Source organism: Phasianus colchicus, chromosome 2 (genome assembly GCF_987193195.1).
Source record: "Phasianus colchicus chromosome 2, bPhaCol1.hap1.1, whole genome shotgun sequence".
Taxonomy (NCBI): Eukaryota; Metazoa; Chordata; class Aves; order Galliformes; family Phasianidae; genus Phasianus; species Phasianus colchicus.
In genome coordinates this window covers 96,726,825-96,744,089 of record NC_143437.1, presented here as the reverse complement: position 1 = coordinate 96,744,089, position 17,265 = coordinate 96,726,825, and the positions used below count along the sequence as shown (strand labels likewise).

At 43.2% G+C, this 17,265-nt stretch overlaps 1 protein-coding gene across 1 annotated transcript; it reads left to right on the top strand.

Annotated features, from left to right (window-relative positions):
* Positions 1-3,707: 3,707 nt before the first annotated feature.
* Positions 3,708-16,771, top strand: PDIA6 (protein disulfide isomerase family A member 6). Its single transcript, XM_031610761.2, has 13 exons — positions 3,708-3,813; positions 5,918-6,059; positions 7,193-7,250; positions 7,958-8,084; positions 8,546-8,652; positions 10,491-10,624; positions 11,033-11,147; positions 12,017-12,157; positions 13,358-13,442; positions 13,531-13,603; positions 14,395-14,553; positions 15,404-15,500; positions 16,289-16,771. Exons 1-13 carry the CDS (start codon positions 3,780-3,782, stop codon positions 16,358-16,360), a joined length of 1,344 nt encoding a protein of 447 aa, XP_031466621.1. The 5' UTR covers positions 3,708-3,779; the 3' UTR covers positions 16,361-16,771.
* The last annotated feature ends 494 nt before the right edge of the window (positions 16,772-17,265 follow it).

Sequence of the window (17,265 nt, the reverse complement as noted above, 5' to 3'; positions counted from 1 at the left end):
ACAGGCTAATCCCAAATACATTACAATATAGAGAAAGGGATGATGGGTGCTGTTTGGGGAATATGGCTAAAATAATATTTATTTTGGGATAATGTTGAAACCTGGTAACTAAACTCAGGAAAATACCTGTGACATGCTGGCCCAACCCATACAGGTCACAGCTCTGTTGTTGATGCGAACTCAGTGAAACTAGCCAAAGTTTGAGTTAGGAGTGAGGCCTCAGAGTGGGTTGTGTGGGGTCATTGCCTCCTTCAGGGTTCTCAGGTCAAAAGCATGGGCAGGTGGGAGAGCTGGGAGCAGTAGGATGTTCATGTTAAGCTTTTATTACCACACTTGTAAGGTTTGGAGCTTGTTCCAAAATTGGAAAGGGGACAGGATGCCAGCAGTTATGCTGGCTTCATCTTGCTCCTGGGAGAGGAGAACAGGCCTGCACTGGGCCAGCTTGCAGAGTGAGCTGAGTGTCCTAAAGATCTAATCCCTGGAACTGAGAAAAAAAGACTGGGGATGAATCGCCTATGTAGTATTTTTCATGACATGATAGTAGAGTTTCAGTGAGTAGAGAAACATATTCTTAGATGTTAATTATGTTAGCTGACAGTAATGGCAGTTAGTAAAGGTACTGAATGTATCATTTTTGGCCTGTGGCACCTCTGAACAGCAGACACTTATGCCTGCAAGATTTGCAGGGCTATACTTGCCAGTTAGGGAAGGCCTCACAGCATGTTTCCTGCCTACATGCCTTCCTCTCCTGTTAATATAGTTAGTTCTGGTCACGTATATCAAATTAGACAGCAAAAAGGTTTCTTTAAGCTTACAAACCTTCATCTCAGATTCATCCTAAACAGGAAATAAACCTCAATAAGTAGACAGCAGCTTGTTTCAATCTCCATCCGCTGTTCCAGCTGAGGGCAAGTGGCACCTGTCCCACCTCAGCTGCAAGCAAAGCCAGTTGTTCCAGGGAGCAATCCTTACCCTTTTCCTTTTAATCTCTCTTTTCTGGCTTTAAGGTTTCCTTTAGATTAGAAGTTCTTAGATTTGAAGTTAGGAGGCAATCAAAATTTGTAAAGCTCCCCTCCTCTTGTGTATTTGTCAGTGTAGGAACCTGGCAAGATTCGTGAAATACAAGAATATTCCTCATATTCTTATAATTATTCCTCTTGCTCTCTGGTCTGTACGAATGTTATGGGGACACTTCAAGGAGGAGAAACAAAACATGCACACATGTAACTAGGGGTAGCTTGTAAAGTTCTGTGAAAAGGATCTACACTAAACAATCTGTGTGGTATTGGCTTGGCTACAACAGGGCTAGGCAAAACAGGGAAATGACAAATTAATGGAATTCATGGATGCATAGCAGCCAGGCTTGTATGATGCAGGCTCTTGCTCTAATGATCTCCAGATGGAATTGTGCATAAGTCAAAGCAAGATAGAAAGGCAGAACTGCAAATAAAACCTGCCTTTCCATGGCAGCAATGTTCAGGTTCTCTCCTATAACCAAGAGTGGTCAGACTGCAGCACAATAACACTAGTGAAGACATTAGATTGGAAAAATGTCATGGTTCTACACACAGACCTATAAAAGTTATTCACGGCTCAAAATCACAGGGCTTTTAATTTCATCCAACTTCTAGCATACTAACACCTGGGAGAGACTGAAATCATTTTAGAATCATAGAGACTGGAAGAGACCTCCAGAAATTGAGTTCAAAACCCTGCTAAAACAGGCTCCACAGGAAAATGAACAGGTGAATCTTGAACATCCCCAGAGAAGGCAACTTGTGGGAATAGAAGAAAGACTATTCAGAGCAGAAGATGTGGAGCAAGATAAACGGTATGAGAATGCAAGGCGAACCAAGTTCACCTCCAGAAGAAGAGAAAAACAAAGTCAAGTAAACTGCATGATGGCCTTCTTCATGATGACCCTGACTGGAGGAGGAGTGGATGGGTAGGAAAAACTCACGACTCTGATTGAATAAGCACCTGCATGCACAGTTAAGGAGCGTTTGTGGAATGTTTTGTTGACATGTAAAGGCAGGTGGGAAAGTTAAAAGAGAAAACTTGTGAATGTATATATGGGATGTTAGAACCTGTAATAAACGATTTGGATTGTTCACATCTGAGTCCGTGCCTCAGAGATACTGCAGCAACTCCACCAGTTCTCTGGGCAGCCTGCCCCAGTGCTCTGTCACTCTCACAGTAAAGTTCTTCCTCATGTTTGTGTGGAAATTCCTGTGTTCCAGTTTGTAACCATTGCTCATTGTTCTGTTGCTGCACACCACTGAAAAGAGCCTGACATCATCCACTGATGGGTGAGGAACCGTTCAGGTATTTGTAAATACTGATAAGATCCCCCCTGAGCCTTCCCCAGGCTGAACACCCCCAGATCTCTCAGCCTTTCCTCATCCGGGAAACACTGCAGGCTCTCACCATTTTTGTGTCTCTCTGCCGGGCTCTCTCCAGCAGTTCCCTGTCTGCCCAGAACAGGACTCAGTATTCCAGATGTGGCCTCATCAGGGCAGAGGAGAGGAGGAGGATAACCTCCGTTGACCTTCATCTATTTTTAAACACAGGCCCCATAGCTTGTCTCATGAACTTCTGCATACAAAGTACCTTTCCATTGTTTCCCTTTTCATGCACCCACCAATCACATGAGCATTCTTGCCAGTGGTATCACAGCAGATGGTCATGCTGCAATAGGGAGGAAACAGTTCCAAAATCTCTTACAGAGACTTCCTTCAGGGGCTGGCTGAAGTATTCTGTCTTCACCCATCCTCATGCAAACTCATCAAAATCCTTAACGCATTGCATCTGCAGGCAGCTCATTCACAAATAGCCTGCATCCTTGTAGTGTTTTCATTGTTATCTACAAAACTAGAACACTTTATTGTTCTAGTGGCTGGCAACCCTGCCCACAACAAGGGGGTTGAAAAGAGATGATCTTTGAGGTCCTTTTCAAGCCAGGCCATTCTGTGATTCTGTGATTTATCACTCTACTATTTGTATTAATGTAGGCCCTTTCAGTGCTATCTGATGTGCAATTCCAGATAAAAACACTTTATCACCAGGTGTAGAAATGTTTTCCATAGAAACTCACCAGGAATTAACCAAATACATAAAGGCATTACAAGTTTCTTATTTTGCAATGAGTAGATCAAGATATTCTCCTTAATGCTATGGAAATGTTTGTCATTTGACTGACTGCTGAGAGCACCGAGCACCGCCATCCAAATTACTGCTGCAAAACAGATGGAAAACAAAGTGTACCACCTCTATGCAGTTCCTTTCATAAGCCAGATCAAAACGAATCAGTAATTTTCTCTGGCAATAATTAGGTGCTGTAAAGCCTATCACTGAATAATTTCTCACTGTGAGGATTTTGCCTCACTGCTCAGTAGGGTCCCAGTGTCACACATAGGGACAAGATAAGTGGGCGTGGTAGTGATGGGTTGAGGGTTGGACTGGATAACCTTGGTAGCTTTTTTCAACATTCACGATTCTGTGACCCCGGTTTTATATCCACTTTTCCAAACCAAGTGGTGGAACGCAACAGACCGCGCGGAACAACGCCCCCCCCACCCCTTCCCGCCCACCGCCCTCCGCCCCACAGCGCCTCTCCCCTCCGCCCAGCGACCCTCACGCGGCCGCTTCCCATTGGTCCATTCCAATGCGCCTGCGCCTCATCCACCAATGGGCCGCGGCCACGGCGGGGAACGCGGGGGCGGGGTCGGGCGGGCAGTGAGGAGCAGCGGCGACGGCGGCGACGGAGGGCGGCTGTGGCTATGGGGGTGCGCGGAGCGGGCGGCGTGTGGTGGGGTAAGGGCGGCGCTGAGGGCGTCTGAGGGGGTGGTCGGGCTGGGGTGCGAGCCGCGGTGCGGTAGCTGGGAAGGGAGGGGCTCCGTGGGGGGCTCAGAGCGTGAGGGGGCGGCAGGCCGCGCCTGGAGCCGAGCTGTGGCCGCCGTGCTGGCGGAGGAAGCGCGAAGGGCCCGGCGGGGAGAAGGAGGAGGAGGGGTGAATTAACGGCAGACCAAGGGCTGGGAGCGGGGCTGCTCCGGTACGGAGGGGCACGAAGTGATGTCCCACGGCAGTAGCTTTCTTTGCCGGCCCTTCGGGCGTAACGCGGCTCTTTGGAGGCTGGGCTGGTGGCACTGCTGGCTGCCTGCTTTGGTTACGTGAGAAATCTGCTTTGGGTAGCCGCTGATCTGGCTGCTTCTACCTGCTGTGGATTTCAAGCAGTCGCAGGCGTGTGTTTTTTCAGGCTTAAATGCTTGTAGGAAAACGATCTTGTTATTTGCTGTGGATGGATTAAGCCTTGCATGTTTCGTGTGTGAGAGTTAGAATAAAATCCCAAGCACACCAGTGCTGGCCTTGGTGAACTTCATCATATGCTTTCTTCTCTGGGTGCTCTTCGGTAGATCTTCAGGAGCTATAGAGCTTTTCTAATTGAAGTGACTGAAATAGTTGAGTGAGCTCTGTTCAGTTGCTGAATGTGTTAGCCGCAGATCTATTGAGTGATTATAAATGATGTTGGTTTCAATTCAGTCATCTCATTCCATCTTGGGAAGGGTTCTCAGTTGAGATTGAGCCCTGAAAGTGCGCTGGTCTGCCCTGAGGAGGTACTGAAGGAACAGGCTCCACCTAACATGGAAGTCTGCTGGTGGAAACCAGTGAGGATCACCCTGAGAGAAGGGGCTGGGAGATGCTGGTAAGGGCATTATGCAGTGGATGAGGTATTGGTTTGCAGTGCTGTAGTTCAGCCCTGACTTTTGAGCACCCAAAATATGTTACTTTTTGTTTCCCTCACCTGCAGAACATGTATAACGAAACTTGACTTGCTGAGCAGGGCTGCTTATGAGTAGGTGATACTGCACAGTCTGTGTACCACATGCTGTAGAATTTTTGCATCTCTGAGCTGTATCTTTCTCTCATTCTGTCTTGAAGGAAGTGAATATGCAGCTTGTTATGCAAATTATTGTCACTTGAAGAAAAGCCAACTATTTCTGCCTAGTTCTGACTTCAGTGTCTGAGCTTTTACTCCCCTGAGCCTTCAGTGATTAAAAAAAAGTCTTCTGTTGTATGAATTGTGTTACAAAGATGCTTGTTGTTATCATCATGTCATCTCTTAATTCTGACAAGGAAGAATAAAGTGCTGTGAGTTTGTACATGGAAAGTCTCAAATAGTAATAAGATCTAGAAGTGACAAGAAATATGAAAGCCATTTTAACAGATAGCTGCATCCTTGTGTCTTTTCAGTGGGGATTTCTGTAGTTACAGCTCTAATGGTGCTTGAGTTGCTAACTAGAGAGATTTAGCTGTTCTCAAGTCTGTTGCTAGACGGACAGATCAATGCTGGATTAGCATCCTCAGAAAGAATTAAGGTAGTTATGCTACTAATGCATCAGGTGTTGGTCCTAAAATTAGTATAGTTGTGCTAACACTGCTTGGGATGGTTCTGCATTATGTGATGCTATGGAAAGTGTGTGTGCTAGTGCAGTCAACTGAGAGTATGTTGTGCTGGAGAGATGGATGGATGGTTTTGGAGGTTTCACAAGAGTGAACTGAAGAAGAAAAACTGTAGCTGATCTTGGGGATCCACATGGAAGTCTGTGTGGTGCCAGCTGTAGTTAGAGTTGCAGCTTTGACAGAATGTTCTCTGAGATCCTCAGCTTAGCAGAGGTCCAGCTAGCTGTAGGCACAGGGAATATGATATATGATTCAATGAGATTATGGTGTAAGTGGTGAGTAGCACACATGTTGTCTTCTGTTTTACAAGCTGGAATCCTTCTCCTTTTTTTTTTTTTTTCCTGCTGATGTAAAGACTTGCTAGAGGAGGGGAGATGATTTCACCATGTGAACAGAAAAGCTGAAAATGGTTTCCGGGAATGCTGATTGTTTTGATTTTTTTTTTTTTTTCTTCTAGGCACAGTGAGCTGCACGTTGTTCCTGGCAGTGAATGGTTTATATTCGGCCAGTGATGATGTGATAGAACTGACACCAACCAACTTCAACAAGGAGGTCATTCAGAGTGAGAGCCTGTGGCTCGTAGAGTTCTACGCCCCATGGTGAGCATTACAACTGTGTATTTGGTGCTTCTGCAAGAGCAAACATAAGAATCTGTTGCTGATAAGTCCAGGGTTCACTGATGGTACACATGTGAGCTTGGTGGTGTCACAACTAAAGAACAGTTGTAGTTGAGATTCCTTTTTCAAATATCTTCATTGGAGGAAGGAGGGAAAAATGGGCGAATGCTGTAACAACAAAGCCTTATATGCCAATTTACTGCTTCAGTTTTTTAACTGAAATGAAAATTGAAAATGACTTATTAAGTGCAGTAGGTAAGTTGGAAGGCTCCTTCAGTTCTGTCTTAACTTCAGTCAGATGTGAAGCACAGATCTGAATGCATGCTTACCATTTATAAATACTGGCTTTGTGGATCTTAATTTGCTGCCTTTTTCTCCCATGCAGCTTGTATTCAGAGCAGAGTCTCTTCATCCTGCCTGTAAAGTCTGATCATGCATATTCCATCTTTGCACAGATCTTCTGTCCAAAGGCTTCTACATCCTAACAAAGGGCCCTTCATTGCAACAGGCTGATAGTGTTTGAACTGGGCAATTTAGGAGAAGACTTGACCTACTGTCTCTTCTAGTGCTGTTGCAGCTTTCCTGGCTAAACAGTGGGAATCCAGTGTAGTTTCAGTAAATGGCCAGCTTCTCTTTCCCTTCAGACTTATTGTGCCATGATTGTATGCTGGTTGCCAGTCAGTTGTGGGTCTTCTGGAGATGTTTGTGGGAGGCGGTGTGCCAGAAACTCATGCTAATTAAGGAATTACCTCTAGAATCAACTTTTCAGTCCTCATCACAGAGCCATTTTATCTTTCAGCATTTTTGGAGCAGAAGGGACTGTGCAAATCTGGATTTTGATGCTCACTTTTACCTACCTGTTAGGAAGGCTTGTGAGAGGCATGCATGTATATGTATCTATATAAAATACAGGGGCATTTCTCTTCAGGTGGCTGAGGGATAATATGATGTAGCATAGTCTCTTCCCCTCTTCATGGGTAGAACTGCTGTGGTTTGCAGTGTGCAGCTGTTCAATAATTTCAAACCCTAGGAGACTCTGTATTTCATGAGATACTAATGCAGATATGAATGAATGTTACTGTTACCACTTGCAGTTCCTTTTTTTCTTTCAAAAGGTGTGGTCATTGTCAAAGACTAACCCCTGAGTGGAAGAAAGCTGCAACAGCATTAAAAGTAAGTTTGACTTCTCATGAGTGTGCTTTTGTGGCAATGGAGTAAAGTCTAGCTGTTTGTCATTTGGCTTAGAAACATGAAAGCAGAATGGAAATCCCCCAAATTGTATCAGTTTAATTATACTTCTATGCTGCTGCAGAAGCAGCCTGTCCCAGGTGTTAAAAGACCATTTAAAAATGTTAAATAATAAAAAAAAAAAAGTAGAGGAAGCAAGTCAGTTTTGTCCCAGTAAGTTTCCACTGTTGTTTTCCAAGTCTGCTTTTAAGAGGACCACAAGACTGTAGAATCCAGCCATCCCCAAAATAGCATGTTTCTCTTTTCTTCTTCTCACCATCTTCTCCTCTCCTTTTGAAGTACAGGAACAGCATGAACTGAGTATTTGAGCACAGCTTTGTAAACTGTTGGTGATGAGTGCTTCTTTTTTGAGAAAACTTGATTGTGCAGTGATTTGCTGAGGTCTTTCACAAAAAAGGGGAATGTAAAATATATATTCCCTTTTGGGGAGAAAACTATATAAAGCTCTCAGATTGAAGAAAGAAATGAGCATATGAGGTGTTCCCTAGTTCAGTGCTTTTTGAGGAGCTGCACCTTTCATTTGGTGACTGTTTTCTTACCTTACTAATAACTTATCTTCCCACCATGCATAGTATATGAGATGTTACATCACTGTAGAAGGTTTGTCTGAGTTTTAGTTCTTATTTCCACAGGGTGTAGTGAAAGTAGGTGCAGTAGATGCAGATAAGCATCAGTCCTTGGGTGGACAGTATGGAGTCAGAGGTTTTCCAACTATCAAGATATTTGGAGCCAACAAAAACAAAGCAGAAGATTATCAGGGTAAGTGTGATACTCTTTCATGTGCTGCATGCCTTTTAGCATCCCTGAATATAGTAATGATACTGGCTGTTGGTGCTGGCTTGTGTGGCATTTCTTCCATGTGTGGTGGTGTGGTAACGGAGAGAGACAGGTGGGTGAGATCTGTTTGACCAGCTGTATGTGTCCTATCAGTAGTTTTTAGTTGATGGAGGTTGGTAAGCAGTTCCTGAAGAATACTCATTTCGTTCTGTCTATTGGGAGCTTGCCACAGTCATCTCCCCATCAGATAAAGTGCATATATGAAAAGCAGAAAATAAATCTTGTTGCTTTTGTTTTAAGTCAGCATCCCACTGTTGTATTGCTCTCAGCCCAGCCCTACTTTTCCTGAAGGATCCCAAGGGAGAGAATTTGTTCCTTACACTTGTGATTAATTCAGTGGCCTGCCCGAGAAGCTTTAATGATTCATTTTTGTTGCTTTGCAGGTGGCAGGACAAGTGAAGCCATTGTCGATGCTGCTCTGAGTGCTCTTCGGTCTCTGGTGAAAGACCGTCTCAGTGGCAGAAGTGGAGGATCTAGTTCTGGGAGACAGGTATTGGGGGAAATGTGGTGGTTTGTTTTTAGCTGGAGGCTGTCCTGTGCAGAAGAAGACAGGCTTGTGCTCCCTATTCTCTAAGTTGGAAGGGACTTCTAATTTTATCTAGTCCAGTGTCCTGCTCAGCAGAGTGTCAGTTAGAGCACTTGCTTTGGGCTGTATCAAAGACATAGGAGCTACGGAGACTGAAGTCTTTGGACAGCCTTTTCTGGTGTTTGATCACCCTTATAGAAGGAGCATTTTCTTAGATGCTTAAATTGAATTCTTGTGTTTCAACTTGGACCCTTATTTTTTGTTCAGTCACTGAACATTAGAGAAGAGTCTGGCTTTTCTTTACTCCCTTACACCCAGAATTTATATACACAAAAATGATTCTCACTGAGCCTTCTTTCTTGCAGGCTTAGCGATCTCAGCTCTCTCAACCTCTCCTCCTATGTCAGATGCATGAAGCCCTTAATCAGCTTTGCCCCCTGACTAGACTTACTCCAGAGTGTGCATGCCTCTGTTACACTGGGGAGCCCAGAGCTGGACCCAGCACTGCATATGTTTCTCACCAGTACTGAGCAGAAAAAAAGATGACCTACCTCAGCCTTCTGGTAGCTCCTGCCTAATGCTACACAGGAAGTTGCTGGCTTCTTTGCCACAGGAGTGCCTTAGAGGCTCAAGTACAACCTGTTCTCTACCAGGATCCTGTGCATGGAGTTATTCATCTCCAGATGCACTGCTTTACCTCTTGCTGTGTTGAACTTTGAGGTAGTCTGCTTCTCCATCTGACTGAGGTAGTTCTGGGTGGCAGTACCTCCATCCGGTGCTTCTGACATTGACTGAGAGAAATTTGCTGACGGTGTGCACTCAGTCCCGCTGTCCAGGTGGGGAAGATGTAGAAGTAGTGTTGTGCTGGTATTGGCCCTTTTCAAATACCAGTAGTGACTTAGTGGTACTTAGCGCTGAAGATTGCAATCCTTTGAACACAGCAGTTCTGCAGTCCAACTCCCTGCTTATCTAACTTACGCTTTTATCAGTTCCTGAATGAGGATGTTAGGGAAAACAGTGTCACATAAAGTCAGGATAGGTAACATCCACTGCTGTCTCCTTATCCACCAAACTGGTTATCCATTACAGAGAGCTATCAAGTCAACGTGTTTTCTCTTCAGTAAATCTTTGCTGACGACTCCTAATGACCTTTGTGTCCTTTAATTGGTTGGAAATGCCTTCTGGAAGGATTTGCTCCATGATCTTTCCAGAGATTAAGGGTCTTGAAACCTGCTTGGCATTGGGATGAGTTTCTTGGTTTTCTTTAAATTTGGTAGCATTCTGCTCTAGTTGGTTTGCTACATTTCTCCCTGAAGATACAATGAAAAGCTTCTGACTCATACTACCATTTCAAAATCATTTTGCTTGCATCCACATTCTCAGGTTGGTGAGAATAGAAGCCCTTGTTAGACTGTGCCTTGTGGTTTATATCCCACTCGCATGTTTTGTATCAAAAGCAGGGCACAGAGGTGGGTGTGATGGGAAGTAGAGAGCACTTTGTTCTCAGGCTGATCTGAGCATCAGATGATGAGCTGGGGAAGTGTTCCTGCATCTTCCTGTTAGTTAGTTTGACCTGAATGCTGTTTATGAGAAAAGGTTCACTTGCTGTTTTTTGAAAGCGCTGTGGGAATAGGCTGCATACATTTGTTGTCAGTTCTAAAATGGGAAAGCTGTTTGACCTATAACTCTCCCTGTTTTGTATATTCAAATAAAGACCATTTGGTGCAACACAACACTGAATGCCTCATGTGGGAAACCCATTTTGATTGCCTGATTCCTGAGGGTCTGTTTGTTTCTTACAGAGCCGAGAGAGCGGAGGTGGAGATAAGAAGGACGTGATTGAACTGACTGATGACAGCTTTGATAAGAATGTCATAAATAGTGACGATGTGTGGATGGTGGAGTTCTATGCCCCATGGTGTGGGCACTGCAAAAAGTAAATGAGTTCCTTTGTTTTTGTTGCGTTGTTGTTGTTGTTTATGTGCAGTACCCTTCATCCTCTGAAAGGGGCTTTGGTTATATCAGAAGTTGTTTGTTGGCTGGCTGGTTTTTTAATGTAATGGGTGGGCTTCTCCTGGTTTTAGAGTACTTCGTTTTTGCTTTGGCTGCACTCATGCTTGGTAGTAAAATTGCTGGTTATCAATAGAAATAAGATTTAGAGGTGGATTAACCTTTTCACTCCTTTAGATCCAGGATGTCCATTGGAATAATCCAGCTAGCTGTTATATTCTGCAGACTCTTTTAATTTTCCCCCTGAGTGGAGCATGCTGTGGAGTGTCGGAATGTGGTATACTTCTGCTATAACTCTGAGGGAGCTTAGCATGCCAATCATCTTGTTTTTCAGTCTGGAGCCAGAATGGGCAGCTGCTGCCACTGAGGTGAAGGAACAAACCAAGGGAAAAGTCAAGCTGGCTGCAGTAGATGCAACAGTCAATCAGATGCTGGCAAGCCGATATGGGGTGAGTGTGCTTTGCAGTGATGGCATTTTCTTTTCTGTCCCTGGTAAGCCAGATCTTCCTTCAATCTTACTGATCTTAACCTGGCACTACTTGTGTTATATTAAATGGCACATACAGTTTGTATGCAATTCTTGAATGTCAGTAGCAACATAAAAGGAGTTAGAGGAAAGGAGTAAACTTGAATGTTGCTGATGAGTAAAGCTGTTTATCGTCATGATGTCTTGAATGACTTTATCAGCTGAAGTGAGAGAGCATCCTTCAGATGTGTATGTGTTCTGGAGATGCTTGGAGAACGTGTGCAGCTCTGAGCCATGTCAAGAGTTGCTCTGCCAGTATTAACTGCCTTGATCAGCTATGCTGTGTGCTCAAACTGCCAGTCCTAGTTTTTTTTTTTTTAATATAATATGGGAGGGTTTACAGTGTGCTGCTTATTTTCCCTGTGAGTGCTACTCAGTGCTACAGTGAGTGCTGCTGGCAATCAGAAGCACTAAGAACGTTGCATGTGAAGTGTAGCAGAGGGGGCCAATGGTGTGTTTGTTGCACTGTGGGCACTGCACTGTCTCTCCTGAGACAAATTGGGAAACCAGTGCCTATGAAGTAGGAAGCGTGCAGTGCTCAGTCAATGTGAACTGAAGCTGAAGCCTTTGCTGCTTGTGTGTCCTAAAACTCGAAACATTGTTTCAGTGTGTTAGTGCTGTTTTGAATTGTTGCAGAAGCAACAAAATTGTTGAAGTTCCCTTGTAGTGTATTCTAAGATTCACCTAGATGTTGAATCTCTTCCTCTTAATGCAGGGTACAGCAGAGTAGTGGATGCCATCCACCATAAACATTCAGATTTATTTAGCTAGTGATTTTAACTTGTCTTGCAGATCCGTGGTTTTCCCACAATTAAAATATTCCAGAAAGGAGAAGACCCTGTTGATTATGATGGAGGAAGAACTAGGTCTGACATCATTGCTCGTGCTCTGGATCTGTTTTCTGATAACGCACCACCGCCTGAGCTCCTGGAGGTACTTCTACTTCATTTATTATTTTCCAGATTTCTTCTCCATTATATCCTTCGTAGTTCTTACAGGACTGTATTGATTGTAAATGAAACAGCCAAGTTATGCTGCTTCTGCACCATATCGTGGCAGAAATAGACAAGAATAGCAAGTCTGATCACTTAGCTTTCTGTTATTTTATTCTTACTGTGAATGTCCTGTTCACTGAAGGGCTGAGAATTGGTACAGTGAAGGCACCACCAGCATTGGTGTCAGTACATCTTAATTCTCTCTGTTGAGAGTGAAATGAGTGAAAAACTGAGTGAAGAACAAGACAGTAGGATTTTATCATCTATACTGTCCAGTAGGAGTTGTATGAAAGCTGACACAGCCTGTTGTCCAAAAATTTCTGCCTTCAGTATGGTGACTTCTAGTTCTGGCTTGATGAAAGTAGGATTGGAATGGTAATCTGAATCAGTTGTCTGCAGAATGGGGTATGTGCACCCTCAGTGGGCAAGACAAAACACTGAGCTGCAGGAAGAGAAAACATCTTTACTGTTGATAAAATGATAATTTATTGAGATGAGTATCTTCAAAAGATGTTAAAAACAATCAGGTGTATGTGCTTTATAAAATACTAATAGCAGATGGACACAACTTGTGTTAATATATTCGAGGTTGCAAACCGAGTGGTGCACAGAGTTTGTCGATCACTGGTCTAAATAAATGGATTGATTTCCTTTTTTAAGGTAATAGATGAGATGAAACTGGGATTGCTCCATCAAGCAGCAATTAATTTCCTTGTTTTCAGCAAATGCTGCACCCTCCTGGCCCCCCTTATGCTAGCAACAGCATGAAAGAACTACAGGCACATGTGTAGGTCTGGGTGTGCTGTTTGCAGTGATCAGTAATTAGATCAGTGGTTTGTTTTACACCAGCCCTAGTCCAAGGACAGTTATCTTGAGCAGGAGCAGCATCTTGCTGTGTTCCCTGTAAGCCTTGTGTGATACTGCTTGTTTCCAGTTGCTGCAGCCCTTTACAGAAGGCTTTATGAAGTTAGTCTTACCTTGAGGGATGAGCGAAGTAGGCAGTGCCTTTAAGGTCTGTATTGCTTCAGATGCTTATTACCTTGTTGGATGGAGCTGATGAGCTGTTGGAGGGAAGTGCAGTCACAGCAGATAACAGGAGTCTTGTTTTTAACTGATTTTTTCTTTGTCTTTCTTTTAGATTATTAGTGAAGATGTTCTGAAGACTACCTGCGATGCTCATCAGCTCTGCATCATTTCTGTCCTGCCTCATATTCTTGACACAGGTAGACATACAAGCAAGCAGTCTCCTCTGGGAATTTGTCCCTTTAAGCCTGTGGCTGTGTTTAACTTGTTTAATTGTCTGACAAACAGGAGCCTCGGGGAGGAATTCTTACCTGGATGTCATGTTAAAAATGGCTGAGAAATACAAAAAGAAAATGTGGGGGTAAGTGGCATAGTGGCCTGGTATTCTTGGATAAGATGTGCACATCTTTAGAGGTGATGGGAGAGAATCTTGTATGGCAGTGATGTACCTGCAGACAGAGTTGTTCCTTGTTCTGGATTCTCTATCTTGGTTGTTCACTGACTGAGCTAAGAGGTGCTTGCAGCTGTAGAATAAACTGGTTTTTTTTTCCTCGTCTCTTAATGCACCTCAAATCCTACCTGTGCAGGCTATATCAAAGCATTAATGTGATCAAGTACTCTTGTTGTGAATGCTGCAGTATTTTAGGGTGGTATTTTAGACTCTGAGTCTTTTACTGGAGAGTAATGATGACAGTGTGACTGTTGCATTCTCAAAAAAAAAAAAAAAAAAGAAAAGAAAAAATAGCATCTTATTAACAAATTTCATGCTCCTAAAGGAGCAAACCAGCAGGTTCCACCTCTTCCTCTAGAATACATGTTGGTCTCTGGAAAGTGAGATTTGTTCAAATACTGACTGCTGAGAAAGGGCAAACCAGCATGAAAGTTTTTTTTCTTCAGAATACCTTGTATGGTTGTTGTGATTCACTTGAAAAGCAGCTGTGACAGTGGGGATGGCCTGGAAGTGTTGCTCAGGAGTGACTTTATTCTTCTACTTGGTTCAAAACCAGGAACCTGCTATTCCCTGCTGATGTGAATAGTTGGCTCTGTTGAGGGCAGCTGAGAGTGCAGTGCTAACTACAGGGCTACAAGATGTGTGTGACTAAAATAACTTCAGTGCCTTTCCTGATCTTCATTTCCTTTTTTTTTCTTAAGATGGCTGTGGACCGAAGCTGGTGCTCAGTCAGATCTTGAGAGCTCTTTGGGAATAGGAGGCTTTGGGTATCCAGCAATGGCAGCTGTTAATGCCCGGAAGATGAAATTTGCCCTCCTGAAAGGATCCTTCAGTGAGCAAGGGATTAATGAGTTTCTAAGGTAAGGAATCCTTCAAACAGAGGCTGTGGCTCAAAATAAAGATGGAGAAAGGGAATGGTTTCAATAGAACTGCTTAACAGTCGCAGTACTTTCTTGTAGTGAACAGATATAGTCAGGAAGTCAGCCATTTAGAATTTGATTGTGGTTTCATTAAGACTTTTGAAAATAGTTTGAAAACTAAGAAGTAAATTTTGATCTTGAAAAACCTCTGTTTCTCCAGTAACCAAAGGAATTCTTAGGGTTTGGTAATCAGTGCTGTTCTACTACAAGTCACCTTTCTGGTCTGTGTCTTATTTGCCCCTGAAAGAATGCAAAAGGAATAACACTTCAGTTTGTGATGTTAGCTTTCTTCAGCCAGCATAAGCAGCAGGTGCAGAATGGGGTGCCTCCAAGCAGGAGCTGGTTATCCTGGACAGCAGGGGCTTAGGGTCTGCTTAAAAGAAACATTATCTCCAGTTTTTCAAAATTAGACTTGCATTAAATAGGTCATCCCTAAAACTGGAATTAGAGACTCTTCTTTGAGTTGTATTAACAGTATATTGTGCATCTCTTTAAGGGCCTGCATTTGTCTATGAGGATTACAGAGGGCACTGCTGAAATATGAAACGGTGTAGTTTAAAATGTTTGTCTCTCTCTGTCTTTGGAATCTTAATTGTGAATTCTCCGTGCTGCTTTAAGGGCTATTTATCATTTTCTGCTTTGCAAATTGAAAAGCTACTTCAAAATAGTTTAAATCTGGGATCTTCGTATTTCTGAAGAAAGGTAGTCAGGTGCCTTCCTTTAATCTGAGGCAGGCCCTGTTCCAGATGGATGGAAACTGGAGAAAATTGTTTAATTTCTCTCTTCTCAGGGAACTGTCTGTTGGTCGTGGTTCTACAGCACCAGTAGGAGGTGGAGCTTTCCCTAAAATTCATGCAGTTGAACCTTGGGATGGCAAAGATGGTGAGGTAAGAAGTGCTCTGTGTATAGAAGTGCTGATGTTCTGCACAGTTCAGAAGAAAAGGGACAGTATCTAAGACAGTAACTAAGTGTGGCGAGTGGGGGAAACTGTAGCAAGTCATCTTGGTGGTTCAGATGCAGGAATTAGGTAGCAGGAAGGTAGGTACCAGGTTCATTGTCTCCTCTTATGGACAGGCATTCCTGCCTGTTAGAACGTCATAAGAAAGTTCAGTCCCTTGAGGCTGAAATAATGCATTATTAATCCATGCTGAGTAAGGAAGATTGTAGCATATGCCCAAAAGTTGTGGAAATTCCTTGATACACTGATTTTACTGAGTTCATAAGTTAAAGCCCACAGAGTGATCTGAGTATGTTCTTGCTTGAAGTTCAGCACTGCAGTAAAGACCAGTTATCACAATCTTCGGTCTACTTCACTGTATTTTCATTCCATCTGACCCTGCACATAGCAGGGGGGTTGAAATAGATGACCATTGTGGTCCTTTTCAACCCAGGCCATTCTATGATTCTATAATTCTGTGAATATGGTACTAGTTCTGTTACCTTGACTGTTTGCAATTAACTTTATATGGGGTATATTTAATGAGTAAGTAGCAAACATTCTTTGTCCTGTCTAAGCTCCAATCAGTTGTCCTATGCTCCAAGTGCTGTCAGTTCTTATGAGCCAGAAATGACAGGAGGGAACTTTTGCTTCTTCTATGAAGGATCTTTCTAAGTCAGTGATACTCCAGTGCTGTTTGCTGACAAACATTTGCTCAAAACTGTTGCTTTCTCACAGCTTCCAGTTGAAGATGATATTGACCTCAGTGACGTGGATCTTGATGATATCTGGGATAAAGATGAGCTGTGAGATCTTCAGGAAACTTCTTTTCTTGGGAGAGTTTGCGCAGCAGTTTGCAACCTGGTTCATGTTCAGATGGATTTTCCAGTGGCCTTTTTATGGAGAAATAGCACATGACACACTGTGCTATTTGATGCACTGCAGCAGTGAACTGTACGCAACTCAAGAAAACATTGCAGAAATTCTATGAATTGTCATAACCAGTAAACTTGATTGTATTTCTGTGTAACAAATATTTTGAGGACAACATCGATTTTTTTTTTTTCTTTGAAACATCTTGGGTTTTATTTTTTTTGACAGTGTGCTGTTTGAGTGTTACAGAAGGCTGTTAGTGTAACCAATTTTAAATGTGTTTTTTTCTTTTCTGTGGAGGTAGAACCTGGTCTTCTGTTTCAATTAAATAAAACGGAATATTTTTGACACACAGTGTTAGTCTTGTACAGAGAAATGGAGGTGCACATGCTGAGAGTTATCCTGGTTTGAATGACTCTTCAGAAGCAAATGGCAGAAGAGAGAGGCTGGGGAAGAGAGCTATCCTGAATGCTTTAACTGTGAAAGGTATTGATGGTTTGTGCTAAAGCTTGGTTAGAGAGGCCATCTTAGCTTAAATGTTCTTCAGGCTTCCCTTTCCTATTCTTTCTCAGGGGTTTTCTCTTTCTTTGTGCCAGCCTTGATGTGATCATTAAAACAATGGGAGTTGGGTTGCTGTTGCAATGGGAGATGCCATCCAGTAGAAGACGCTGCTGAGCTGGGAGCTGCTGGTTTTTTCCCCAGGAGTGGCAGTGAAACTAATCCCCATTTTTAGGGCATGAGTATTTCTAGGTGCTAATAGTAAAAAGCCAAAGTGCTGTCTCTGGCAGACTGGATCTGGTATTTCTCTTTCCATCTGACATTGTTTTGATATGAAATCGCAG

What these genes read in the sequence shown, in the direction of transcription:
- PDIA6 (XM_031610761.2), top strand. Translation starts at nt 3,780, where the DNA reads ATGGGGGTGCGCGGAGCGGGCGGCGTGTGGTGGG. An exon ending in TGCTGGCAAGCCGATATGGG is followed by an intron (nt 11,148 to 12,016) that starts GTGAGTGTGCTT and finishes CTTGTCTTGCAG; the next exon opens with ATCCGTGGTTTTCCCACAAT. An exon ending in GCCTCATATTCTTGACACAG is followed by an intron (nt 13,443 to 13,530) that starts GTAGACATACAA and finishes TCTGACAAACAG; the next exon opens with GAGCCTCGGGGAGGAATTCT.